Below are 26,427 nucleotides of genomic sequence, written 5' to 3'. Positions count from 1 at the left end.
TGTCATCCAGTGAAATATATCCTATGTGATTTTTCTTACCTGGAAAAAAAAAATTTAATTGAAAAAAATTTTTTCATAGTTGTGGCAGTCATCTAGAAAAAATCTTAGTGAAAGTATAATTTTTATTTTTTCTCCTGTAAGAATTCTGTGAACAAAGTTTTAGAAGGCTCTTAATGTTGTCAAACATTTGCTTTGGTATCTCTAGCTAGAAGTCTATAACCATCAGCATTGATTGAGATTTTTTGTTATGTACTTGTGATAGGGATTTGGAAGGCAAAGTCCCCCCCCTTGGGGAGCTGACAATCTGGTTGAAAAGGCTAGATGTACACATTTAAAGGTAGCATTTTATCTGGCAGAGGTTTAGGTACTGAATGAACACCTCTCTCAGTAAATGCTATATTAGAGTTACAGGGGAGAGAAATTTTCTTACGTTGATCAGTGAAGTATTCAGGGAGGTGGACTTTGAGTTAAATGGACCTTGAGGAACAGCTAAAGTGGGGTGGGAGTGGAAGGATAGAGAGCTAGTGGTAAGATTGGTAGAGAAGGCATTTAAGGTATCAACACCCAGACATTCTGTTCAGATCAACCAACAATATAAAGATAACATTTCAAAATATTAGTTCTGCACACTAAGACATGTAATTGCAAAGATAAAATATTTTAGTAGTAGCTAGAAATGTTAGGGTATTGTTAGCTAAGAATCTGTATTTGGAGGAAAAAAATTAAAAAGAAGGTGAAGTTTTGTTTTTGTTTAGTTTTAGTAGTAAAGCGAAATTGAACAAGTCCTAAGGGTAAATTTAAAGTAAATGTATATTTATATTTGGTTAAGGAAAATGAGCACTGAACTCTAGGAGTTAAGATACCTAAGTTCTTTCTGTTCCTGACTCTAATACGGATTTCTTTTTGTTTTTGTTTTTTTGATACTAATTTCTTAATGGATGTTGGGCAAGCCAATTTACTTCTTTCCTGTGACTCAGTTTTCTCATCTGTACAGTGAGGGACTTGAACCAGAAGATCCCTTAGGTTTTAGTCTCTCTTCAGTTTTGACTCTCAAGTTTCTCATGTTCTTGAAAATATTCTTGAAAAACTTGAACTAGTTCTATGCTTTCCATAGTTAGGTGGGACAGAAAGGTTTTTTGTTTGGTGTATAGCACTAAATATGCAGGATTCTTTTTCTATTTAGCATTGTTTGACGAAAAGAACCTTAGGTATACCAAAAAACATTCAATATTATTTATCTGCTAGTTATAGTTATTGCCAGACATGTCAATAAAACAAGTTGTTGGTCTGTGAGTACCCTGGAGAACTTGGAGTTAGAACACTGGAAGGCACAGTTTTTTCTTGGTTTTATTTTTGTTTTTTTAATGGCAGTGATTTTATTTATTTTTTACTTTTTAATCCTCACTCAGGGATATGTTTATTGATTTGAGAGAGAGAGACATTGATGTGAGAGAAAAACATTGATTTGATTGCCTCCCGTCCACACCCTGACTGGGGATCAAACCAAAACCTAGGTATGAGCTCTGACTGGGAATTGAACCCACCCTTTTTGGTGTACAAGATGATGCTCCAGCCAACTGAGCCATCTGGCTGGGGCTGCAAGGCACAGTTTTTAAAAAAAGGTTTTAGTAAACAAATATCCTTAGTTACCTGTTATGGAACCTTATGTAAATTCTTAATTCCAATTATATGTCATCTTATAAAACCTCAATAGAAACATCAGTGAGAGAGAATATCGATTAGCCGCCTCTTGCATATCCCCCACTAGGGATTTGGCCCACAACCTGGACATGTGCCCTGACCAGGAATTGAACCGGCGACCTCTTGATGCATGGGTTGACGCTCAACCAAGGAGTCACTCCAGCTGGGCTGCTCTGAAAATGTTTAATACTTCAAGGGGCACCTACTAATCTACTCTAAGAAGTAGTGAACAAGTATATGTGCACCTTATTAACACTCTTAATGACTTTATAAACATTATCTGGCCATTGTTTTTACAGACTGAAGAATGTGAAATACTAATAAAACTGGAAAGCCAACCATTGTCAAATAAACACTATTAATTTATTGGAAGGATGTTAAATGCAACTAAACTGCCAGTATTGCTTTAATAGTAGAGACTTATACCCTCATCCTCTTCTGTTTCCCTGGGTCAGTTCATTTAAGCCTGCTGTTACTGAGTGGCATTAAACATACCAGACTTTACATTTAAGCCCAGATTGCCAGTGAGTAATCCCTGAATTTTTTTTTTTTGATCAGCAATTTTTATTAATTAGTTGTCACAGATGTTTCTCTTTTTCCCCCATTGACACCCTCCTCCCAACCGCCCCCCCAACACTGTTGTCTGTGTCCATTGGTTATGTATACATGCATATAAGTTTTGTGGTTGTGGTATACCTCTTCCCCCTCACCCCCCTCTCCTGAGGTTTGTCAGTCTGTACATTCTTCTGTGTCTCTGGGTCTATTTTGTTCATCAGCTTGTATTGTTCATTATATTTCACAAATAAGTGAGATCATATGATATTTGTCTTTCTCTGGTTGGCTTATTTCGTTTAGCATAATACTCTCCCAGATCCTCCATGTTGTCTCAAAGGATAAGAGATCTTTCTTTCTTACAGCTGCATAGTATTCCATTGTGTATATGTACTGAATGTCTTTTTTTTTTTTATATATCCTCACCCGAGGACATTTCTTCATTTTTGTTAGGTAGAGTGGGAGGGAGAAAGAGGAAGAGAGAGAGAGAGAGAAACAGATGTGAAAGGGACACATCGAGCAGCTGCCTCCTGCAGGACCCCAACCGGAGCCGGAGCCGGGAACAAACTGCAACCGAGGTATATGCCCTTAGCAGGAACCGAATCCGAGTCTCTCTGGACTGCAGGCCGATGCTCTAACTGCTGAGCCAAACCAGCCAGGGCCTGAATGTCTTTTTTTTTTTTTTAAATCCTCACCTGAGGACATTTTTCCATATTTTGTTCAGATAAAGTGGGAGGAGGAGAGAGAGAGAGAAACATTGACGTGAAAGGGGCACATCGAGTGGTTGCCACCCACACAACCCAACCAGGGCCGGGAACAAACTGCAACCGAGGTACATGCCCTTAGCGGGAACCGAACCCGGGTCTCTCTGGACCGCAGGCCGACGCTCTAACCACTGAGCCAAACCAGCCAGGGCTGAATGTCTTTTTTAATGGGGCATTTCTCGATACTTGGAAAGCTGTCTTGTTTGATTGAAGATAAAGGTGGAATGGTGATGTTACTAAAATCTACAGATAGTATCAGTTAAACCTACTTATGGAATCAGGTATTTGGCATAGAAGATGGGCTTTGCTAAATTTACACAGATGGCTTTCAACATGAACTTCATCCCAACTGGTAAGAGGCAGTGCATAGCCTTTTGAGTTTTACATCTTTTGATGCATGTTGATGTTGTATGTATTGATAATTCTTTCTTTTTATTGATAGTTTATAATTCATGATTTCCAGTTTAGTTTTTGGTATATACCCAGGAATTTGATTTCTGGGTCATATGGTAAGTGTATGTTTAACTTTATAAGGAACTACTAAACTCTTATAACATGGCTGTGCTATTTTAAATTCTTACTAGCACTTTCCTTTTCCATTGGTTGTTTCTGGAACGGCTCACACCCTGACTGAGGATCCAACCTGCAACCTTTCAGCATACTGAGTAATACTCCAACCAACTAAGCCATACTGGCCAGGGGCTCACACCCTGACTGAGGATCCAACCTGCAACCTTTCAGCATACTGAGTAATACTCCAACCAACTAAGCCATACTGGCCAGGAGTTTATTTTATTTTTTTTACCTACATTCAAATAGGTTTTGTAGGGTAATCTCATTGTCATTTTAATTTGCTTTTTTTTTCCCTTTTTTTATCCTCACCCGAGGACATTTTTCCATTTTTTGTTTAGATAGGGTTGGGTGGGGGAGGGAGGGAGACAGAGAGAGAGAGAGAGAGAGAGAGAGAGAGAGACACACACACACACACATCGATGTGAAAGGGACACATCGAGTGGTTGCCACCCGCACGACCCAACCAGGGCCGAGGACAAACTGCAACCAAGGTACGTGCCCTTAGTGGGAACTGAACCCTGGTCTCTAGGGACCACAAGCCGATGCTCTAACTGCTGAGCCAAACTGGCCAGGGCAATTTGCATTTTCTTAATGACTAATGATGTTGAGCATGTTTTCATGGGCACATAAGCTTGGCCCAGAAGCCATCTGTAACAGTTTCTTTTGAAGAGCAGAAAGTTTTACTTTTGATGAGGTCCATTTAATCTTTTTCTTTTATGTTACTTCTTTTTGTGTTCTAAAGACTCTATGTTCTAAAAACTTTTTGGCATTCATTTGTTTTGATCTCTCATTAAATGCACGGTTCCTTAAAAAACAAGACAAAACTGAGAGTGTGGGGGAATGCTTTATCTGTACAGCCTCTAACAGATAATAGAGTCACCTTCACACACCAAAAGTTGGCCATTCCAGAAGGGAAGGATAATTCTCACCCACTACAGCTATTCTTCTTTTTTCCAATGTAGACAATCACTTATTTCCAAAGCTTTTACAAAAATTACCCACTTTCCTTTTGTATGACAAAGGATAAAAGAAGAATATATTGTAGATCACTTTCTATGAAATTACAGAACTGTGCCATTACTGATACCCCTAGAATTTTAAGAAGGAACTTATAACAAAATCTACTCATTTTCTTTTCTTTCAGTGGTGGGATCAGCAAGCTGATTTTCATACTACTTTCTTGCATCATTTGGCCCAGTTGGTGCCTGAAATTTATTTTGCTGAAATGGACCCGGATTTGGAAAAGCAGGAAGAAAGTATACGAACGTCAATATTTACTCCACTGGAATGGTATTTATTTGGAGAAGATCCAGATATTTGTTTAGAGAAATTAAAACATAGTGGAGCATTTCAACTCTGTGGGAAGGTTTTCAAAAGTGGAGAGACAACATATTCTTGTAGGTAAGAATTAGAAATTCATAGGATTGGTTATAATTACAATATTGATATTTTGTACCTATTTCATGATGTACCTTTCTTGGTTTATTAAATGTTGTATCCTACTTAACTAACGTTATTTTATTATGTACTTATATGTCTGTTTTTTTTAGTATAGCTTGTTTTTTTAAATATATTTTTATTGATTTATTTTTAGAGAAAGAGGAAGGGGGAGAGAGAGAGAAGCATCAATGTGAGAGAAACATGGACCAGCTGCCTCCTGCATGCCCCCTACTGGGGATTGAGCATGCAATCCAGGCATGTGCCCTGACTAGTAATCGAACTGGGATCTCTCAGTCCATGGGATGATGCTCAATCCACTGAGCCACACCAGCTGGGCTATAGCTAGTATTTTAATATGACTTATAATTAAACAGTTCTCTTATTTTTTTCTTCATATTGTCCAAAAGTGTATGTAAGGGATAGATTTTTCCTTATTATGTAGTCCACACACTCTTATTTGAAACCCTTAGGACCAGGTGTATTTCAAAATTCGGAATACTTTCCAAGCAGATTCAAGGTAGGTAGGCTCTTATAATCAAACACAGCATTTTTATAAGAAATCTATGAATATTTACAGCAAGTGATAGGATAAAGTTTGTAGACTTGTATCATTTTAAGTTATTTTTTGCCACTAAGAGCAATTTGGTGCCAAAGGTTTGCAAACCTTTAGGGGCAATTAGAATTTCATTGATGTGGAAACTAGGAGCAGCTTTAGGCTTTTTGCCCTTTGTGAGAGCAGTTGCCTTAAACATCTTGGTGGCATGGAGAACTTTTTTACTCCCTACTCCTATCCAACATTTTCAACTTTTAGATCTTAGCAGCACTTTTAGTTTTCGTTTTTGTCCCCCCCCCCCCCGCCCCTTTATTAGAGGTAATTTAGGTTAGGAGTGTGACATTTTAGGCTTTATAAATACAGAGAATTGTTTTTTGCTTCACTATAATTCTAGGTATGGCTGGTTTATATATAGTTAATGGTTGTTTAGAACATACAATCTTTTTTTTTTTTTTTTTTTATCCTCACCCGAGGACATTTTTTTTGATATTTTGTTCAGATACAGTGGAAGGGAGAGAGAGAGAGAGAAACATCGACGTGAAAGGGACACATCGAGTAGTTGCCACCTGCACAACCCAACCAGGGCCGGGGACACACTGCAACTGAGGTATGTGCCCTTAGTGGGAACCGAACCCGGGTCTCTCAGGACCGCAGGCTGACGCTCTAACCGCTGAGCCAGACTGGCCAGGGCTAGAACATACAATCTTTTTATCTAATTTTTTTTCTCAGGAAAAAGTCAGTTTATGTAATTTGTGTATTATTTTGCTGTATAGCCTAGTAAGATTCATTTATCTTATGTATTTTTAGCTGAAGCCCAATCAGTTTCATCTAAAGCTTAGTAGACATTTATAGACCTCATTTCTCTAAAAGTGTCATGGAGACATTTTTAATTGTCATAACTGGGGGAATGGTAGTAGTGGGTAGAGGCCAGGGTTGCTGCTTAAATATCCTACATTGCACAGGACAGTCTCCTCTGTGTCTAACAAATAACTGTCTGGTTCAAAATGTCAGTACTGCTGAGGTTTAGAAATCCTGCTCTAAACAGGTCAGTAGATCATACACATTTTAGAGAATATTATTAGGCGATCTTTATTTCCCATTAGTCTTTGTTGTTGTTAATCTTCACCTGAGAATATTTTGCACCCTGGCCGGTTTGCCTCAGCAGTTAGAGCGTCCACCTGCGGTCCGGAGAGACCCGGGTTCGGTTCCTGCTAAGGGCATGTACCTCGGTTGCAGTTTGTCCCCGGCCCTGGTTGGTCGTGCGGGTGGCAGCCACTCAATGTGTCCCTTTCACATCGATGTTTCCCTCTCTCTCTCTTCCTCTCTCTCCCTCCCACACTGTCTGTACCAAAAATGGAAAAATGTCCTCGGATGAGGATTAAAAAAAAAAAAAAATATTTTGCCATTGATTTTTAGGGAGAGTGAGAGGGAGGGAGCGAGGTGGGGGGAGAGAGAGAAAAACATCCATGTGAGAGTGACACATCTGTTGGTTTTCTCCTGCACACACCCCGACCAGTGTTGGGGATTGAACCTGCAACCCAGGTATGTGCCCTTGACTGGAAATCGAACCCTTTTGTATGTGGGCCGAAGCTCTAGCCACTGCAAAACACTGGCCAGGGCTCCTATTAGTCTTTTAAGATTCACTTTTAAAATTTCTAATTCTATCTCTTCAATTCTTCTAAATAAAATATTTTAAAAATTAATTTTGCATTTTGCACTAATTTACAGCAGGTCCTCAAATAACATTTTGTTCAACATTGCTCATTATAACATTGATAAGATGCCATAGGAATTTAACTCTTATTTATATCAGCCTATTATAAAATTGTTTTGTTTGTTTTTTATTCTCACCCGACGATATGTTTTTTTTTTTTTTTTTTTTTAATTAATTTTTAGAGAGGAAAGGAGAGAGAGAAACAATGATGGGAGAGAGAAACATCCATTGGTTGCCTCCCATATGTGCCCTGACCAGGACTGAACCTGCAACCTAGGTATGTACTCTGACTAGGAATCAAACCCACAACCTTTTAGTGTATAGGATGATGCTCCAACCAACTACCCCACCCAGCCAGGTCTAAAATTGGTTCTGTTATATGTTATTTCAGTTAAAGTCAAAGAACCTATAGGTGACATTAAGTTAGGACTTACTGTATATACTTCTCACTGTTGCCCCGAAAATGTTAAATAAAATAGTACATTTAAAAAAATTCTTTTCTTTACTGATTTTTAGAGAGAGGAAGGGAGAGGGGGAGAGTGATAGAAACATCGATGAGCGAGAACATTGATTGACCACCTCCTGTGTGCCCCTCCACTGGGGATCAGGCCCACAACCTGGGCATGAGCCCTCACTGGGAATTGAACCGGTGACCTCTTGGTGCATGGGTCAGCACTCAACCTCCACACCAGCCAGGCAAAATAGTACATTTTAAAATTGTTGTTAGGGCCCTGGCCGGTTTTGCTCAGCGGTTAGAGCATCGGCCTGCGGTCCCGAGAGACCTGGGTTCCGTTCCCACTAAGGGCATGTACCTCGGTTGCAGTTTGTCCCCGGCCCTGGTTGGGTTGTGTGGGTGGCAACCACTCGATGTGTCCCTTTCACATCGATGTTTCTCTCTCTCTCTCCCCCTCCCACTCTATCTGAACAAAATATTTAAAAAAAAGAAAAAGTCCTCGGGTGAGGATAAAAAAATAAATAAATAAAATTGTTGTTAGGGAAGAAATGAAGATACACTGAATTTCATTAATGTAATAAATATTAGTTCAGTATGTACCAGGCACTGTTTAGGTGCTTTGGACAGCAATATATGAAATAAATAGAGCCCTGGCCGGTTGCTCAGTGGTTAGAGCGTCGGCCTGCAGTCCAGAGAGACCCGGGTTCAGTTCCCGCTAAGGGCATGTACTTCGGTTGCAGTTTGTCCCCAGCCCTGGTTGGGTCATGCGGGTGGCAGCCACACAATGTGTACCTTTCACGTCGATGTTTTTTTCTCTCTCTCTTTCTCCACTCTATCTGAACAAAAAGTGAAAAAATGTCCTCAGGTGAGGGTACAAAAATAAAAATAAATAAATACATAAAATAAAATAAATAAATAGAACCATAGCCCAGTAACTCAGCTGGTTAGAGCATCATCCTGCTACGCCAAGGTTGCAGGATTGATCCCCAGTCAGGGCACATACAAGAAGCAACCAATAAAAAATAGAAATCCCTGCCCTTAAGATGCTTACATTCGAATGACTTTTGTCTTTTTTAAATTTTTGTGTTCTTTATTGGTTTTTAGAGGGAGGAAGGGAGAGGGAGAGAGCGATAGAAAGATCGATGAGAGAGAACATTGATTAACCGCCTCCTGCATTCCCTCCACTGGGGATTGGGCCTACAACCTGGGCATGTGTCCTGACCAGGAATCAAACTGGAGACCTCTTGGTCCATGGGTTGATGCTCAACCACTGAGTCACACCGGCTGAACAAATGACTTTTGTCTTTATCTAAGCTTCATTTAGCAGTGAACAATCAGTGTTTGCAAAGTATATTTATAAATGTAATAGGATAAGCCCAAAGGAAAAAGGAGAAACATCTGTAACAAAAATAAATTAATTAAAAAAAAAATAGGGTAAGCCCAGCCGCTGTGGCTAAGTGGTTGAACATCATCCCATGCACCAAAAGGTCGAGGTTCGATTCCTGGTCAAGGCACATGCCCAGGTTGTAAGCTTCATCCCCAGTAGAGGGTGTGCAGGAGGCAGCTGATTGTTATTATGCTCTCACATTGATGTTTCTGTCCCTCTCTCCCTTCCCCTCTTTCTAAAATCAATAAAATTACTTTAAAATTAAAAAGGAATAGAGTAAGATGATTGCAAATAATTTAAAAAATTGATCATTTTTCACAAAACTAATTTTGAATTGTATTTTAGCAGTTTGAAATCATGTGTAAGCTCAAAGTAATGAGGATGATTTAAGAAAAAAAACCAACTATCCAAACTTATGCTTTCAAATATGGCTAAAATTATTTGGAATTCAGTTTTTGAAGCATTTTCATATTCAGTTTGTGGAACATACAGGAAACTCATTCACATTTCATCATAGTCATACCTTAAGTATCAGTGGGAGTAATCTAAATTTTGGAATCTGATTTTTTTTTTCAGGGATTGTGCAATTGATCCAACGTGTGTACTCTGTATGGACTGCTTCCAGAATAGTGTTCATAAAAATCATCGTTACAAGGTATGAAAATAGAGCCATAAAATGTCTAGATTAGCAGGAATCTGTTGGCCATCTAGTTCATATTGTTGACCAGTACTTGAATTCTTGCTATTACAGTTCTGATATGTGAACTTTTAGTTCTGATTAAACATATTATACGATGGGACATCTACCTCAAGAAGTAGCCCTGTACAATTTTTTGTGAGTATATCAAATTTATGCAAAAGGTTGTATAATGCATACGAATAGCTTAAAGAATAACTATAAAGTGAACACTCATGTAACCACTACTTAGGTCAAGAAATAAGACATTGCCAGCTCTTAGAAGCCTCCCATTTGTCTTTCCTGGATCACAATCTCTCTTTCACCCCTCACAATAACCTCTCCTTTGTTTTGTGACAATGGTTTCTTTGATTCCCCTTTTAGCTTATCACTCAAAATCTACTGAATAGTTTTATCTGTTTTTGAACTTTACATAGGTAGAGTCATACTGTGTCATTTTCCTATTGAGTAACTTTTTTCACTCAGCATTATGTAGGTAGATGTAGTTTGTCCAGTGACCTTATAATGTTCAGTAATCCATATTTTCTTTATTTATTGTGCTTTATATGGATAATGTAGAATTCTTCTAATTTGGGATTATTATGAACAATTCTGCTATGAGCATTCTTATTTGTACGTTTTGGTACACATGTACTATAGTTTTTCTGGACTAGATATCTGGAATAGAATTGCTGAGATCCAGAGTATATGAATCTTCAGTCATAATAGATAATGTCAGACTGTTTTCCAAAGTAGTTAGTATACCAGTTTTTAGGCTCTCTAGCAGTATATGAGAGTTGCTATTGCTCCATATTTTTGCAAGATTTGGTGTCTCTTTAATTTTAGCCTATCTGGTGGTTATGTAATAGTATCACATTGTGATCTTAATTTAATATTTCTTAATTTAATGTTTATTAATGAGGTTGAGGGCTTTTTCCTTTCCTGTTACATTTTTAGACAACCTTGTTATTTTCAGCTGAAATGTATTTCTCAAATAATAGGATTGATTCTGTACTCTGGGCTTAGATAGACATAATAACTGATGTTTCTTTTTGTACATATAACATGCCTAAAGTTTTATGTAGACTGTGTCTTCCATAGAGATGAAAGTGCTGTTTATGTTTTTATTTATTTAAAAACAATTTTTCCCCTTTATTAATTTTAGAGAGAGACAGGGAGAGGAAAAGAGAGATGGAAACATTGATGAGAGAGAACATCGATTGGCCGCCTCCTGCATGTCCCCCACTGGGGATTTGGCCCACAACCTGGGCACGTGCCCTGACCGGGAATTGAAGTGGTGACCTCTTGGTGCATTGAACTGGTGACCACTGAGCCACGTCAGCCAGGCCTGTTTATGTTTTAAGATTGATCTCGACATTCCTGCTTCTAGCTCAGGAAGTGCTGGGCTGTAGGTATAGATTATAGGTATTATTATTATTGTGCACCAGAAAAAGTAGATTGAGAAGCCTATGATATAGTGTGCTTAAAATGTTTTCCCAAGATTACAGAGCTAGTCACTGGTGGAGTTTATATATTTGATCATTGGTTATATTCCTCAATTGTAACAAATGTATCACACTAATGCAAGATCTTAGTAATAAAGGAAACACTGTAGGATTGGGGGAAGAGGGTTATATTGAACTCAATATTTTCTGCTCAATTTTTCTTTAAACAAACGGTTCTAAAAAACAAAGTATTAATTTTTTAAAGTGAACTTTTAAAGATTCTTAATTTATTTTGTCAAATTGCTTTAGGAAAGAATTATACCAAATGTAGTCCAAGCAGTAGCAGAACCTGCAGAAACCTTTTAACAGAAATGTTTTTTAAAATATGTGTTTATTGATTTTTTAGAGAGAGAGGTAGGGAGAGAGAGATAGAAACATAGATGTGAGAGAGAAACATCGATCCCCTGCTCTCTGCACACCCTCCTACTGGGGATTGAGCCCACAACCCAGGCATGTGCCCTGACTGGGAATCAAACCTGGACCTTTCAGTCCAAGGGATGGCACTCAGTCTACTGAGCCACACTGGCTGGGCAACCCTGTATTTCTTTACTTTATCATTTTCATTCTCTTAATTGTTTTTCTGCTTTGTTCAGTGCTATTTATTAACCTTTCATTGAGTCTATTATCTCAAAGTTTAGAATTGATTTCTGATATGATTTTCTTGTTTTCTAATTTTTTCCCCCTGAGTTCTATCAAATCTCTTTTTATTTAACCTGTTCTTTTTCTTTTGGAGGGGAGGAGTGAACTCTGTTTTTAGCTTCTGTATTTCTGCTTAAAGATGCTTTAATCTGATTAAGGATTTTCATGTAACCAAGTCCTTGTTTGAGGCTATATATTTTAGTTTGGAGAATTATGTTACAGTTTTCTTCAGTTTCATGATTAGGTTTTGGATCTTAGTTTCATTTTTGCCCTTTTTTGGTAATAGTTTTGTATGGATATATACTTAAAATAATTTTTCTTTTTTTACTTCAAGGACGGGATTCACAAATGCTGTCTTCTGTCAGTTTTGCCCTCTTTTGTGAAATTTCTTTTATAGATGGTAGTGATGGTGATGGTGGTGGTGGTGATGGTAATGAAGGGAGGAGAGGGTTTGGTGTGTGGTTCCTCTCATTTCTACAGGATCCTTAATTTTCTCTTCTTACTTCCTTTTTAATTTACTTTAAGGCTTACCACCTTTTTAAATGTATTTGATTTTCTTCCAAAAGCAATGCTTCTCTGAAGTTGCCACTTTTTTTTTTTTTTTTTATCCTCACCCGAGGACACTTTTCCATTTTTTGTACAGATAGAGTGGGAGGGAGAGGAAGAGAGAGAGAGAGAAACATCGACGTGAAAGGGACACATCGAGTGGCTGCCACCCGCACGACCAACCAGGGCCGGGGACAAACTGCAACCGAGGTACATGCCCTTAGCGGGAACCGAACCCGGATCTCTCCGGACCGCAGGCCGATGCTCTAACCGCTGAGCCAAACCGGCCAGGGCTGAAGTTGCCACTTCTGGTGCTGCTTACTTTCATTCTCTTTCCCTGTGAACCACCAAGTCCCAACCTGTGTTCAGTATTTGTCCCTTACAATTGGGCATTCTCCTTTTGGGTGTGATTTTATCTGTGCTTCATCTAAGTCATCTGTACCCTTCTGCTCTTTCATGGAGTCTCTTAAGCTCTCCTCTCTTGTCTGCATCCATAGGCTTGAAGTGATAGGCAGTGGGAACTGTGATAGAACAAGTAATTGGAAAGTTGTGGTATTTATCTTTTATTTCCTAGTAGTGCAGCAAACGTGGGTCATGTGAGGTTTTTTTGCTCTCCTTGTCCATTGTATGTTTTGGAGGGGCAACTTTTGGGGAAGATTAAAAAATTAGACCAGCCCTGGCTGGTTTGGCTCAGTGGTTGGAGCGTCGGCCTGCGGACCAGAGAGTCCCGGGTGCGGTTTCTGCTAGGGGCACGTACCAAAAAAAAAATTAGAACATTGTCACTCTACTTTGCTTAGTATATTTTAGATTTTTTTCTTTTTGTAACAACTCTCAAGGGAAAAATGTAAATAATTTTAGTTGCTGTGGACACCAAATAGATGAAAATACATTATATATATTTTTTAAGTACAATGTAAGTGTCATTATAATGATTATAAATTGTCTGTTTAGTTAGAAAATCTCATTACTCAAGTGTTCTGGGTACTGTATAGATTGTTTTTTGTACACTACACAATCTGTTCTCCATTAGTACAAAAATTTTAAACTATTATTTAAAAATTAGAGTATGTTTTAAAAATTTATCAATTTTGAAGGTCCGTTTGTTGTGGTTAGTATTTAGATTTTTTATATATCTAATTTCCATTAGATTAAATGCAATTAGGGTCAAAGTATTAGTGAACATTTATTATTTGAGTCATCTGTATCACTCTTCCTTGCTTTGTAATATGTTTTGAAATCAAGAGAAACTCGTTTTTAATTTATTAGATGCATACTTCTACTGGAGGAGGATTTTGTGACTGTGGAGACACAGAAGCATGGAAGACTGGCCCTTTTTGTATAAGTCATGAACCTGGAACAGCAGGTACTACAAAAGAGGTAAGAATATTAATAGATTACTCAATACTTTTTGTTAAGCTGTCAGTATGATAAGGGTAAACAATATATATTTAAGCCTAAAAGAGCAAGAGGAAGTAATTATTGTTAGAAGCCAAATATATTAAATTGGGAAACAGTAGAATTGACAAAAATTTAATAATTACTTTCCTTTAAAAAAATCAACAAATTGATTATCCACTGTACATCCTAATCAAGAAAAAAAAGTGAGCCAGCTCAGATGTAGATAATTAGAAAGGAGAATGAGAAAATAATGATTTAATCACAGAAGTAATTATAAAGATTATAAAGACTAAATGACTCTATAAATACATTTTAAAATGGATTATTTTAGCAAACAGTATAAAGTGCCATAGTTTATTCAAAAACAGAACACTTGAAAAATTTATAACCATTGAAGAAATTCAGAAAATTGTCACAAGACAATACCATGTTCAACTAGTTTGACAGGGGAATTTTTTTCAAAACTCAAAGAATAAAGAGTTTTTGTGCTCTTTAAGCTGTTCCAGATAACCCTAAAGCAGTGAACACCTCTAGAGTTCAGGTTTTAATCTCTTTAAGTACCATTCTTCACTAAGTGCAATTAGGGATTGCTATGAAAATACTAGGTTCCAGGTCTTGGTCAGGGAACAAGTAAGCTTATAAGGATGGGTTTATGTCAGAAGAACCTGGCTTGGCCAGTGTGGCTCACTGGTTGAACATTAACCCATGCACCAAGGGGTCACTAGTTCAATTCCCAGTCAGGGCATATCCCCGGCTTATGGGCCAAATCCCCAGGGGTGGGGCATGTAGGAGGTGACCAACAGATGTTTTCTCTCATCGATGTTTCTATCACTCTTTCCCTCTCCCTTCCTCTTTCTCTAAAATCAATAAAGAAAAAAAATTTAAGAAAAAAGAACCTAGAACCCAGCTTGAAAGGACTTTCATTAATCTGACTTGGACATTTGGAGCATCAGATAATGAATAACCATGATAATTGATTGACTCATACTGAAGATAAAAAAATCCATGTGTTCCTAATGAAACTTACATGAAAGCTAGAATAGAGAGATGAAGTTTGTTGCCATGGTAGTGGTTATTATATCAATTTTTTCTCTAAAAATTGGTAGGAATTGTATTTCATAGTACAGAAGTATTTCCAGTTGATGAGGTAAAGCTCCTTCTAGATGAATACTAGCTAATAGAAAAGGGATAACAGAATAGTAAAAATCAACATTTTGTAAGCCCTAAGGAGTTAAGGATCATTAATGGATATAAACATTAAGACTTGAGTTGATGAAGAATAATATTCACATAGTTCTAAATTGTCATCTCATAGTTTACTTGCTGGTCATAAGAGTAAACAATGAGACCGGCCGGTGTGGCTCAGTGGATTGAGCGTTATCTATGGACTGAGAACTCCTGGTTCGATTACCAGGTTGCGGGCTTAATCCCCATTGGAGGGGCGTGCAGGAGGCAGCCCATTATTTTCTCTCACATCAGTGTTTCTATCTCTCTTTCCCTTCCTCTCTCTAAAAAAAAAAAATCAATAAAAACATATATATATATATAAAAAGAATAAACAATGAAACTTTACAATGGAAGTATCATATTATCATTCCTGAAATCCATTGTGAATATTAGCATCATTACTAATAGTGGGATGATGTGATATAATGAGCCTCATCTGCTATAAAATGTAGTACATAGTTTAACATCTGAAAATCAGTTAATGTAATACATCATATAAATAGAATAAAAAACAAAACCGCATGATTACAATAAACGCAGCAAAAGCATTTGACTAATTCCAACACACTTCCATGATAAAAAGACTTAACGAACTTAATAGAAGGGAACTATCTCAACCTGATAGAGAGCATCTATGAAAAACTCACAGCTATAATTATACTGGATACTATCTCCCTAACATCAGAAATAAGACAAAGATTCTGCTCTTGCTATATCTATATGGTTGTACTCGAGGTTCTAGCCAGGGGCAGTTAGGCAAGAAAAAGAAATAAAAGGAAAAAGTAAAACTAGCTCTATTTACAGGTGACATGATTTATACAAAATACATAGAAAATCCTAAAGAATTCACTAAAAAATTATTAGAACTAATAAATAGGTTCAGCAAGATTATAGGATACATGATAATTATACAAAAATTACTTAAATTTCTGTACATTGTAATGAATAATCTTAAGATGAAATTAATGAAAAAATTCCACTTGCTATAGTATCAAAGAAAGTAGAATATTTAGGAATAAATTTAAGGAAAGTATAAAATTTGCCCTGGCTGTTTTGGCTCAGCGGTTAGAGTATCGACCAGCAGACTGGAGAGTCCCGGGTTCAGTTTCTGCTAAGGACACATACCTCAGTTGCAGTTTGTTCCTGGTCCTGGTTGGGGTTGTGTCCGTGGCAACCAGTCTCACATCAATGTCTCTTTCTCGCTTCCCCCCCTCTCTCCCTCCTGCTCTACCTGAAGATAAATGAAAAAATGTCCTCCAGTGAGGATAAAAAAAAGAGATCTAAATAAATGGAAAAAAAATCTCATATTTCTGGGTCAGAAGAGTTACTCTTTGTTAATATGGCAGCCCCTTGTGTTTTTTTCCCAATACCACCAAGTAATTAACTCAGTTCTTTGTCAACATTGACCAGCTGTCTCAAAAAATATACTGGATTTTTTGATGTCTTAAATAGCTACTATGTTCTTTTGTTCCTGTTTAGTCCTTTGTTTATATAGCTTATTTGGCTCAGCGGTTGTAGCATTGGCCTATGAACCAAAGTTAAGAGCAGGTACCTCGGTTGTGGTTTGGTCCCCAGCCCTGGTTTGGTTGTGCAGGAGGCAACCAATTGATGTGTCTCTCTCACAGTGATGTTTCTCTCTCTCTCTCTCTCACTGTCTCTCCCTCTTTCTCTCTCTTCCTCCCTCCCACTCTATCTGATGATAAATGGAAAAATATCCTCGAGTGAGGATTTTTTAAAAAATAGCTTATTGTGATATAATTTGCATACCATATAAGAAAATTTATCCATTTAAAGTGTATAATTCAGTGTGGGGTTTTTTATTTATTATTATTATATTCAGAGTTGTGTCACTTTCATCACAATCAATTATAGAACATTTTCATCACCCTCAAAGAAACCTTATACCCATTAACAATCATTATTTTTTTAAAACTCCCTAGCCTTAGGCAACTAATTTGTCTCTAGATTTGCCAATTCTGGACATTTTTTAAATATTTATTTATTTTGTTAATCCTCACCCTAGGATATTTTCCATTGATTTTTTTACAAATATGGAGTGAGGAGGAGAGGGAGAAACACATCAATGTGAAAAAAAACCATACTGATTTATTGCCTCCCAAACAACTCCAACCAGGGCCAGGGATCAAAACTGCAAGCCACGTACACGCTCTTGACCAGAATCAAACCCGAGACCCTTTGGTCTGAGCCAAACTGGGCAGAACTTGGACTCTTTTTTTTTAATCCTCACTAGAGGATATTTGTACATATATCTTCAGATAGAGTGGGAAGGAGAGAGAGAGAGAGAGAGAGAGAGATCAATTGATTGCCACCCGCAGGACCCAAACCAGGGGCGGGGACAAACTGCAACTGTGGTACGTGTCCTAGGCCAGAATTGAACCCAGGACTCTTTGGTCTACAGGCCAACGCTCTAACTGCTGAGCTAAACCGGCCAGGGCTGGTCATTTTTTTATAAATGGGAACATACACTATGTGGTAATTTGTGATTGGCTTTTTTCACCTAGCATGTTTTCAAGGTTCATCCATGTGGTAGCATGTACTTCATTCCTTTTTATGACTAAATAATATTCCAGTATATAGCTATATATCATATTTTATTTATCCATTTATCAATTAATGGACCTTTGGATGTTTCTACTTTTTTTTTTTTTTTTTTATCCTCACCTGAGGACATTTTTCCATTTTTTGTTCAGATAGAGCAGGAGGGAGAGAGAGGAAAAGAGAGAGAAAGAAACATCGTTGTGAAGGGACACATCGAGTGGCTGCCACCCGCACGACCAACCAGGGCCGGGGACAAACTGCAACCAAGGTACATGCCCTTAGCGGGAACCGAACCCGGGTCTCTCTGTACCGCAGGCCGACGCTCTAACCGCTGAGCCAAACCGGCCAGGGCTGGATGTTTCTACTTTTTGACTGTTAAGAATAGTGCTGGTATGAACATTTGTATATGAGTTTTTGTGCAGACTTATGTCTTCATTCTCTTTGATAGAGACCTGAAGTGGATTGCCTAGGTTGTATGTTAACATTTTGAATATCTGTTAGACTGTTTTCCAAATTGGCTACACCAGTTTACATTTCCACCAGTAGTGTGTCAGGGTTCAAATTTTTCCATATTCTGGCCAAAATTTGTTATCTGCCTTTTTTATTATAGCTACCCTAACAGTGTGACTCGGTTGTGTGTCATCCCATGCACTAAAAGGTTGCTGGTTCATTTTTCAGTCAGGGCACATGCCCAGGTTACAGGCTCAATCCTCAGTAGGGGGCATGCAGGAAGCAACCAATTGATGTTTCGCTCTCACATTGATGTTTCCCTCTCTCCCTCTCTCTCCCTTTCTCTCTGTAAAAAAAAAAAAAAATCAAAATCAATAAAAAAATCTTTACAAAAATAAATATTATAAATTAATAACTTTTTTTATTCATTTATTTGTATGCAATATTGGTAGTGTGTTTTTCTCTGCTTTCTTACAGAATTTACGTTGTTCATTGAATGAAGAGGTAATTGCCCAAGCCAGGAAAATATTCCCTTCAGTGATAAAATACATTGTAGAAATGACTATATGGGAAGAGGAAAAAGAACTGCCTTCTGAACTCCAGATAAGGTGGGGAAATTTTTCAAAGGATAGAAGTTTTAGTGATGGTTATTTATATTTCAAAATAAGTGTTGGAAAAATATTTTTGATGTTATTTATTGATTAATTTATTACAATTATGAAAATTTTATAGAGAATTATTTCTTGAGAGTACTTCCAAAATATCCATTTATATGATATACTCTGCAAGGCACTAATAGAAGTTAAGTCAAAAAGAAGAGCCTAGTCAGGAGCTTCTGATTAAAAAAAAAAAGAAGTATTTTGGGCATCTTGTTTTAAATGATTTACAAGTTCCTAGCTGCCACTTATCCCAGTATGGGAGTAAATTGCCCAGTTTGATACTGACCTGGACCAACCTCCAGGTTCCCCAGAGGTTTGTAAACAAAGGTAGGGACTTTGGAACAGTGTGTCTCCATTTATAGCCCAAGTCTTTATGATTTAAAAAACGTTTGATGGCGGGAATTAGGAAGTGGCCCTTTGCCCTGTGCTTTGATATCTAGGATTATTTTAGTTGTAGATATTTAACATTTTTAAGCTCAAATCCAGCAGTTCCTAACAGCTATAAATAAGCCTTCCAGTGGTAATAATATTTGCTCTTAACTTACAAATGCAAAAGGGAATTCCAGACCTGATATGAAGGTATAATATGAGCCTGTGGGAATTTTTTTATCTGTGTAACCTTAGCAAGTTTACAAAATTGCATCACAAGTCTAAATATTGTTCTTCTCTGAGTTTTTTTTTTTTTTTTTGGTTTGTTTTATTTTAGGAGAGAAAATTAAGAATTTCAGTATATATTGTTTTGACTCTTGCTGGGCCATAAACTGCTAGGGGAAATAAAGGTCATCAGTGATTGTGTCCACAAAGCTTTTAATTTCAAATATGTGATAACATCTGTTTAACCTTTTAAGAAATTGTGTTGGTCAACATAATACTAGTAGCAATCTGCCTGCCTAAAAAGGGAGAGGTTGCTTGAGTGTGAGTGCTTATGTATGCAGCATTGGACTTCAGATTCATAGATCTCAGTTCTAGTCCTTCTCACTGTTTATTGGCATGGTGACCAAGAAGTCTTTGAACTTCCGTGTCCTAAGTTATAAGAAGCCCAAGAAAATCTGCTTTTTGTAGAGTGATGAGGTTCAGTAATTGAGTGTATTGTAAAAGCATATTGTAAACTGTTTAAAACTGATAACATCTAAATTTGTATAGCCTGTGATAGCTGTTTTCACATATTTTATAAAATCCTCTCACCACTTACAAATGTAGACAACATACTCTTCTTAGAGAAGGAAGAGGCATTGTTATCTCAACAAGATTAAAAGCTTAAGCTACCCATATATCTATAAGGTCCCTCACTCAGTCAGATGGTAGTGCTGGCACTTTGAATCTGTATACTAAAAAATAAAATTAAGTGTATTATAAAACCAGAAATATAAGGTAAAACAAAAATCAATAAAAATTAAATGTTAATAAAATCTTACTATTATTGCCTGTTTGATGGTTCTCAGTCAGACCTGTCTCCCTTTGTCAAGATAGGTTAGCAAGCAGAGTTAAGAGTGGTTTTAAAACCATACTACCACTAAACTGAGAGTAATCATTTATAATTAGAAGTGATAAAAAAAAAAATGGGGAGAAAACATGGAAAAGGTAATACTTTTATTAGGGATTTTAAAATTCCATGGTAATAAATCACTTAAAATAATTTCCTGTGTCAGTATTATAGAGGTACTTTCTCATATGTAAGAACTTACACAGTGCTGCTTCAGTACAGATGTCATATATTATTTTAGCCTGTTTTTCACATTATCCTTTATTTGTTACAGTATCTGAATATATATCTTTTTTTCTTAAACAGGGAGAAAAATGAAAGGTACTATTGTGTCCTTTTTAATGATGAACACCATTCATATGACCATGTCATATACAGTCTACAAAGAGCTCTTGACTGTGAGCTTGCAGAGGCCCAGTTGCATACCACTGCCATAGACAAAGAGGTTCGTGAGCTTCGTTTGAAGTATTGTGCTGTCTTATTTCGGGCTCCCGGAGGTCAGGTGTTGACTGAACCCTTCTCAAGTGCCTTAGTATTCTGTTAGGTACAACCATCCTCTTCACTCATTTCTTTAAAAAAAAGAAATGTTTTTATTGATTTTTTTTTTTTTTTTTTAGAGAGAGGAACGAAGGGAGAGAGAGAAACATCAATCAGCTGCTTCCTGCATGCCCCCTATGAAGGGATTGAGCCCACAATTGGGGCATGTGCCCCGACTTGGAATTGAACCTCTCAGTCCATGGGACAACCATCGCTCAATCCACTGAGCCACACCAGCTGGGCCTCTTCACCATTTCATATATCCTACATAAACTGGTTTAAAATTGATTTTTCTGTGTGTATATCATAGTTGTAGATAACTATTTATAACTTTCCTCTTTTAGTCTAAATAATTAGAAAATATGCTGAATGTATTTGGCAAAGAGTAGTTAAGAATGTCAGTTCAATTTCAGTCTGTTTCTCTAATTATTTATTAAATGGATGAATCAATGCATGAATTATGAAAAGTTGATCATTTCTGAGGTTTTAACATTAAAACTATTTTGAGAATAGTACTGATTTGTGGTTCAGCTTTTATTTTATATCCATCCAAAACAAAATGTGTTCCTTAGGTATATAGAAAGACTATTTAGCACAGTCCTGCCCTGGAGAGGAGCGTAATAAAGTGGAAGAAGCAGTATGGCATTAGGAATTAGTGTAGTGATTCTAGGGCTCGAGAAACAATGTCCTGGTCACATCTCTAACCCACTAGTGGACCTTAAGTATGTTACGGAGCACATGCTAAAGAACTTTAAGTTTATTCATGAGAAGTATTTAAAATAGCCCTGGCTGGTTTGGCTCAGCAGTTAGAGCATCGGCCTGCAGACCAAAGGGTCATGGGTTAGATTCCCAGTCAAGGGCATGTACCTGGGTTGCAGGTTTGATCCCTGGCACTGGTCAAGGTCATGTGGGAGGCAACCAATCAATGCATCTCTCTCACATTGTTTTCTCTCTCTCTCTCTTTCTCCCTCCCTCCCTCCTTCCCTTCCACTCTGTCTAAAAATCAATGAAAAATATCCTCAGTGAAGATTAACAACATCATCAAAAAAAAAAAAAAATAGCAGGACTTTAGTAAAGCCTAAGTTATTATTATCAGATAGAAATAGAGTACACTACAAAAAGTAAATAACTGACATCTTACTAGGCAGGAAATCTAAAATCCTAAAGTATGGAAATTCTCTACTGGTGGTATTAAAAGTTCTGAAGCTACATAAAGGTATTAAACATTTATGTTTATCTTCCAGGTATTGCCGATCTTTTGTTTTCTAGGAAGTTGACAAATGAAATAATTAGAGAGCTCATTATGTCTTTGGGCTATATATTACTAATTGATTGGGATTGTCATTCTGCTACTTAATTCTCATGTTTGTCTATAATTAGGGTCGTCGGGCTGTTAAAGCAGGTGCTTTTGCTGCTTGCCAGGAAGCAAAAGAAGATATAAAGGTAATTTTCTGAATTAGGGATAAAGAAAATTTAAGAGAAATGTACATTATAAGAGCCCAAGTAAAACAATTACATTTTTAAAATGGTTTAGCATCCTAAGTAAAGATAGGATTGGGGCATTTAGACCCAGAGATTTGGAACTGCAAGGATCATATACCTTTTTTTTTTTTTTTTTTAATAATAGATTACTTAGTTAAAACAAAAAATTTGAAACTAGTTTTTCTTTTTATATATTCCTTTTATTTGTAGAGTCATTCAGAAAATGTCTCTCAGCATCCACTTCATGTAGAAGTATTACATTCTGAGGTGATGGCTCACCAGAAATTTGCTTTACGTCTTGGCTCCTGGATGAACAAAATTATGAGTTATTCAAGTAAGCATATAGTCTAATACTGGGTTTTGTTGTTGTTTTTTTTAATAGCTACAAACTTAAAAGTAGTATAAAATAAAAATTTTTACATTTTGATTAATTTTCAGGAATGCATTTCAAGTACTGTAAATAATATTTTATTGGCTTTTGATTCTTTGATGTTGACAGAATTATTCTTTTTTTAAATGTTTTTATTGATTTATTTTTAGAGAGAGAGGAAGGGAGAGGGAGAAACATCGATAGGAGAGTGAGAGAGAAACATCAATTGGCTGCCTCCTGCACACCTACTATGGGGGATCGAGCTCGAGACTGAGGCATGTGCCTTGACTGGGAAACAGACAGGGACCTCTCAGTCCATGGGACGGTGCTCAGTCCACTAAGCCACACTGACTGGGCGACAGAATTATTCTTGATATCAAATGTGGGGAGATTAATGTTAACTTTTTAATATGCTATAGGAAACATACTTTGGGGAGAATTATGAAATAAAAATTATGTGATAACTTTTTTTGTAGGTGATTTTAGACAGATCTTTTGCCAAGCATGCCTTAGAGAAGAACCTGGCTCTGAGAATCCCTGTCTCATAAGCAGGTTAATGCTTTGGGATGCAAAGCTTTATAAAGGTAGGTGGATCTTTGCTTATACTACTTGCCATGAAGCAAAGGAAGGTTATGACCTTAAAGTAGAGCTATGATCTTTTTGTATACTAATGTCTGTGATCTTAGCTTATAAGTTATTATACGTTAAGGTAAGGTTAACCATTCAGTACATATTTTTCTGTGTTAAAGCCAAGGGATACTGCCTTTTAATTATAGTGCCTTTTCATTTAGTCAGGGCCAGTAAAATGAGTATGTATGTATTCATGTAGTAGTGCCACTATTAAAGATGTACTAATATTCATTTTTTATTTTTAATGTTTTCTATTGATTTTTAGATAGAGTAGAAGGGAGGGGGGAGAGAGAGAGAGAAACATTGATGTAAGAGACATCGATCGGTTGCCTCCCACATGACCCTGACTGGGTCTGGGGATCGAACCTGCAACCCAGGTACGTGCCATTGACTAGGAATCGAACCTGGACCCTTTGGTTTGAGGGTCACTGCTCTAACCGCTGAACAAAACTGGCCAGGGTTAATATTCATTTTTTAAATCTAAACAAAGAACCAAAAGTAAAAGGTGAGAGAGAAAAGCTAAAAGGGATGGACAAGGGAAGAATACAGAGTGAAAGTAGTTTTGAGTGAAATAGAATGAAAAGGAATGGAGAAAGGTTGGGAGAGGTAGAATGAAGTAAGATAAAATAGTGAGAGGACTACAAGAAAAGATGGAAAAGGCCATATATGTATGTATTTTAAATTCTATCTATTAAATATTAATATAATAAATGCTACTCATATTTGAGTCCTTGAGGTCATTAGCATGTGAAATATTTTATACTATTCTGCCACTTCTAATAGCTGGAATGTTTTTTTTGCCTTGGTGATACTACCCTACTTCCCCCAAAAATGATCTATAGGTGCCCGTAAGATCCTTCACGAATTGATCTTCAGCAGTTTTTTTATGGAGATGGAATACAAAAAATTCTTTGCTATGGAATTTGTAAAGGTAATTGCTCTTTATAAATAGATATCAATACATAGAAATAGAAAAACATTTTTGTAAATGAAGTAATAGAAACAAAAGGGATAATTATCAATTTAGGATTTAATTTTATGATTCATTTCTTTGTCAGTTCTTTCTTTCTTTATTTTTGCTCACATTTGGTAGTAAGGACACAGTAGTCTGGGAGAGGAGAAAAGTGGAAAGTGACCTATTATTTACCTAGACAGAATAATAGGAAGTTACCACATTCATTTATCCTTCCTAATCATTTGCCTTTTAATAAAATTATAATAAGAATAGAAGTGACTAGTTGAAAGACTTATCAGGAAAAAGGAAATTATATGAAGGCTAAAAGGAGGCAGAAATAAGATAGGAAAAGTTATACTTAACTGAAGCTAAACATAAAGATGAAACTTACAGCTTTTTAATATTGTTTAATTGACCTGTGGTTTTATATATATATGTTTGTCTATTCCTAAAGATAGATTGCAAGGTGATATAGAACCTTTGAATCTTCTGCTTTGCCTTATACATGGTATCCAATAAATACTTGTTAGTTTCCTCTAATTTTGAATTGCAGGCAGTTCTTTAACACTTAAGAGAAGGCAGAGGTAGGACCCAGGATAGAAATAGAAGCAAAGAGTAGAATAATGATTGTCAAAAGCAAACAATACTGTAGGGTAAGAGTTCTCACTCCCTGAATTTCAGAAGTAGATTGTTAAAAGTAACTAAGACATTTGATTTCTTGAAAGGTGATGACAACTGAGGCTGGCAACTCTATTCTTCTAATACTCTTTAAAGAGACAGTTGGACCATATGTGTGATCTGAAAGGAAATCTTTTTCTTATACAAAATCGGTTCTCCTTACTAAGATGATATTTTTTGTATGCAGTGGTTGCCTCTTAAAATTTATGGGACTTCTAGTGGGTAAAATTAAATATGTATATCAAGGATCTTAACACTATGCTTGACAAATGACTGAATGTATTATTTTTGTTTTCCCAATATATCAGGGTTTATTTTCAGCTGGTATGTACCAGTGTGAATAAGAAATTGTGTACAGCCAGCATCCGTTCTCTTTAAGGCTGGATTGGATCTGATTGGTTGATTTTCTGGGTCATACATATCAGTTTATAAGTACCTAGAATAGAGACCATGTCCTATACCATTGGGATAAAATTTGCTACCAATTGCCCCAGATTCTGTTCGGAGAATGTATATACTGCACCATTGCAGTCCTTTGTGATTTTTTACCTGTGTTTGTGTGTTTTATGCATTTTGTTTTTTTATAGTTCTCACTTTCAACTCTGCTAGATTGGGCAGCTGAATTCATGTTTGGACTTTTGTTTGTTATACTCTTTCTAATCTGTTTTTGTTGACCATATTATCTCCCCTTAAGAAATAGGAATTATAATACTTGTCATCTTATACATAGAAACAAATTTGCAGCAGCTGTTAAAATTGGGATTTTAAGTTTTCAGTAGTCATTTTTAATTGATTCTCCACTTATTATTTATTGTATCTTTCAGTATTATAAGCAGCTGCAGAAAGAATATATCAGTGATGATCATGACAGAAGTATCTCTATAACTGCATTATCAGTTCAAATGTTTACTGTTCCTACTCTGGTATGTATTAATAATTTCTTTGCAGTCTTTCTAAATAAAACTTATTTTGTTTTTTAAGAATTGTGCTTAGTGTTGAGGCAAAACAATGTCAGAATCACTATGTTGGGCTAATTTCATTTGGAAAATTGAATAGTACCTAAGTGGTATCTGTATGTGAATAATACATTAATGGTATTTAAAGACTAGGTATAACTTGTGGAGTGGGAATGTTTGGCACTACCTTTGTCCTAAGTCCTGATCCCTGAAGATGAAGTCCAGAGCTGGTTTCTCAGTTTCAAAAAGTAACAGGAGCAACACCTTTTCAATACCAAACAATTTTATTTTGCTGTTTTTGTTGTTGTTCTTTAGTTATTGGGTTTTTGGGGGAAGGGAGGAGTAGATAGATTAAAATAAAGCAGGAGTAGGGTATGACTCCAGCATTGTGGGAGATAACAGTGCTGCGTAGACCTCGGGAGGAGAGTAGAGGATTCTGCTTCCTTTTTAATTTTTTTTTTTTAATCCTCACCTGAGGATATTTCTCCATTTACCTTCAGACAGAGTGGGAGGCGGAGGGGGGAGGGAGAGAGAGAGAA

General features: G+C 36.8%; 1 protein-coding gene across 11 annotated transcripts in view; it reads left to right on the top strand.

Annotated features, from left to right (window-relative positions):
* Window positions 1-26,427, top strand: part of UBR1 (ubiquitin protein ligase E3 component n-recognin 1) — a 143,599-nt gene that overhangs the window by 9,108 nt on the left and 108,064 nt on the right. For 9 of the 11 annotated variants that reach the window (XM_036245932.1, XM_036245900.1, XM_036245916.1 and 6 more), the window contains exons 2-11: window positions 4,735-4,991; window positions 9,715-9,793; window positions 13,771-13,881; window positions 18,616-18,746; window positions 20,587-20,725; window positions 22,198-22,260; window positions 22,510-22,633; window positions 23,146-23,253; window positions 24,142-24,230; window positions 25,757-25,855. In XM_036245932.1, the coding sequence (XP_036101825.1) occupies window positions 4,735-4,991; window positions 9,715-9,793; window positions 13,771-13,881; window positions 18,616-18,746; window positions 20,587-20,725; window positions 22,198-22,260; window positions 22,510-22,633; window positions 23,146-23,253; window positions 24,142-24,230; window positions 25,757-25,855 (1,200 nt within the window). Of the gene's footprint in view, window positions 1-3,508; window positions 3,527-4,734; window positions 4,992-9,714; window positions 9,794-9,889; window positions 9,974-13,770; window positions 13,882-18,615; window positions 18,747-20,586; window positions 20,726-22,197; window positions 22,261-22,509; window positions 22,634-23,145; window positions 23,254-24,141; window positions 24,231-25,756; window positions 25,856-26,427 lie in introns of those variants that run through there. The other 2 variants (XM_036245920.1, XM_036245937.1) reach the window with 2 other exon arrangements.

This window comes from Molossus molossus, unplaced genomic scaffold (assembly GCF_014108415.1).
Source record: "Molossus molossus isolate mMolMol1 unplaced genomic scaffold, mMolMol1.p scaffold_m16_p_1, whole genome shotgun sequence".
Taxonomy (NCBI): domain Eukaryota; kingdom Metazoa; phylum Chordata; class Mammalia; order Chiroptera; family Molossidae; genus Molossus; species Molossus molossus.
This window is presented reverse-complemented; position numbering and strand designations above follow the sequence as displayed.